Genomic DNA, 1,895 nt, shown 5'->3' on the forward strand with positions numbered 1-1,895 from the left:
GCAAAGGGACACCAAAATATCACAAGGATTTCTCCGGTTACACAACGACCTCCTCTACCCATATGAAAATAGTTCAGCATCGGAAGTGACATGCTATGATCGACTGAACGCTTCTTGCGTAGAGTAAAGTTTAACTTCGATACAAAGATCAGGAAGTGAACAATAATAAACCAAACTCGAAACTTCATTCTGTTTCACTGGTCAACGCTGCTTTTAACCTATATATGATTGACATTATGAATGCTCATTCACAGGATCCATGCAAGAATCAGCCAGAAATTTACGCTACTTAATTCCCATATTTGGAGGGAGAACACCTTGAAACATAGCGCCAGATTAGCAAGCCTCCACATACAGCACCAATTTGTTGAATATTTTTTGAATGCATGTAGGCGAGGGTATCGTTCAACTCCATGGCATACAGCTGTCGCATGACAAGAAAACAAATTCTCGTGAGCTCGAGAGGAGTCACTCGATGAGTCAGTCACCAGTGATGTGGATCACTTGGTTGAAGAATGGGCGATGATATTCCTCGATTAAGTGCGCACCACTGATGATTCACAATAAAGATGGATCAGGCTATTGGTTGCTCGCTTGTGGCCGAACGGTCACACGTTGCATCTGTCAAGTGCACCACTGATGATTCCCAATAACGATGGAACAAATGTACATTGCTTCTCGGCTTTTTATCAAAGATTGATCTCTCATACATAAATATAAAAACTTCATACTATTAAAGATACGCTCTGTCGCCCTAGAAGCGAAAAGCAGTATGTCGTCTTGTCAGAAAGAATTCGTTTGGTCGCGTTCTCCGTATCATCTACGCCTCACGAATGACCGTATACGACCAGATTCTTTGTCTATGGTATGTACGTGTGCTCAACAGTCTGAATGGATCGAACACAAAATCATGTTAGTTGAGCTACCTAAACTTAGTGTCTGTCTAAATCAGCTGTCTAAACCAGCTGCGTAGCCTAGTATATGTTGCTGAAAATGAAGTGTTTGAAATTGCTGCAACAGTTATCCATCATAAATGTGGAGGAATTGAAACCGATCAAGACGGTTAAAGGAATTCTGCAACCAGTCAGTTAGTTGATACTTTGCCGAAATTATATAAGTGAGTCCTCCAGAAGAACCCAGAAGTGTCTGGGTTCGTTTCGGTCAAACATTCTCCACCGTTGGATCAAATCATACGGAATCAGACGTACCAGTATTATGCCTGTGCGTTTCAGTGCACTTCGTGTTTACAGAATGGCTTTCGTGGTTTTAATCGACATACCTTTGAAAGTGGTTGTGGAAACATTGAAACTATGACACTCACTGATAATGAAACAAATATATTAAAATGGACTGACCCGAGTTCGTCAGTTATTTGGTATCGTCTTAGCTTGTCCTTCTACTGTTTTATCGCACCTGTAGGTTCAGCTTGCTGTACGTTGGGCGTCGAACTGTTACGGAGATGTTATTCGAAGTTGTGGTTTTCAGATAAGAATACTAATAATTTCGGGCAGAAAAACCGGCCAAATATGGCTTCACTACATTCCCGAGCGACGCAGAACACCGGGACCATTTGGTAATAGGTATACGACTCATCTCGACTGCCTCGTTTTACTTCTGACCCAACCATCACACTTTGTCCTGTTAGTCGTATTTAGCCGAATTGTTGAAACGGTGATTTAAGTCTCATGCATGAATTCATGCCACGAAAATGTCCAACCAAACTCTTCGGTGAAGCCATGCATCCATTTCAGAAATACATAGCACCTTGTGTTGAGCAGGTGGTAGTTTTGTTCACTGCTCATTATATAAACAGTCACCTGGTTGCTCCATATTTCTCTAGTTTGTTAGCCATCTCTCTATATCGTTATCTCTCTATCTATCTATCTATCTATCTA

General features: G+C 41.4%; 1 protein-coding gene across 1 annotated transcript in view; it reads right to left on the reverse strand.

Moving 5' to 3' along the window:
- Window positions 1–292: 292 nt before the first annotated feature.
- Window positions 293–1,895, reverse strand: part of T265_15769 (hypothetical protein) — a gene marked incomplete at both ends in the record, with an annotated part of 16,727 nt that continues 15,124 nt past the window's right edge. The window contains one exon of the mRNA XM_009179103.1: window positions 293–424. Within this exon, the coding sequence (XP_009177367.1) occupies window positions 293–424 (132 nt within the window). The remainder of the gene's footprint in view (window positions 425–1,895) is intronic.

Source organism: Opisthorchis viverrini, assembly GCF_000715545.1.
Source record: "Opisthorchis viverrini unplaced genomic scaffold scaffold4144, whole genome shotgun sequence".
NCBI classification, from domain to species: Eukaryota; Metazoa; Platyhelminthes; class Trematoda; order Opisthorchiida; family Opisthorchiidae; genus Opisthorchis; species Opisthorchis viverrini.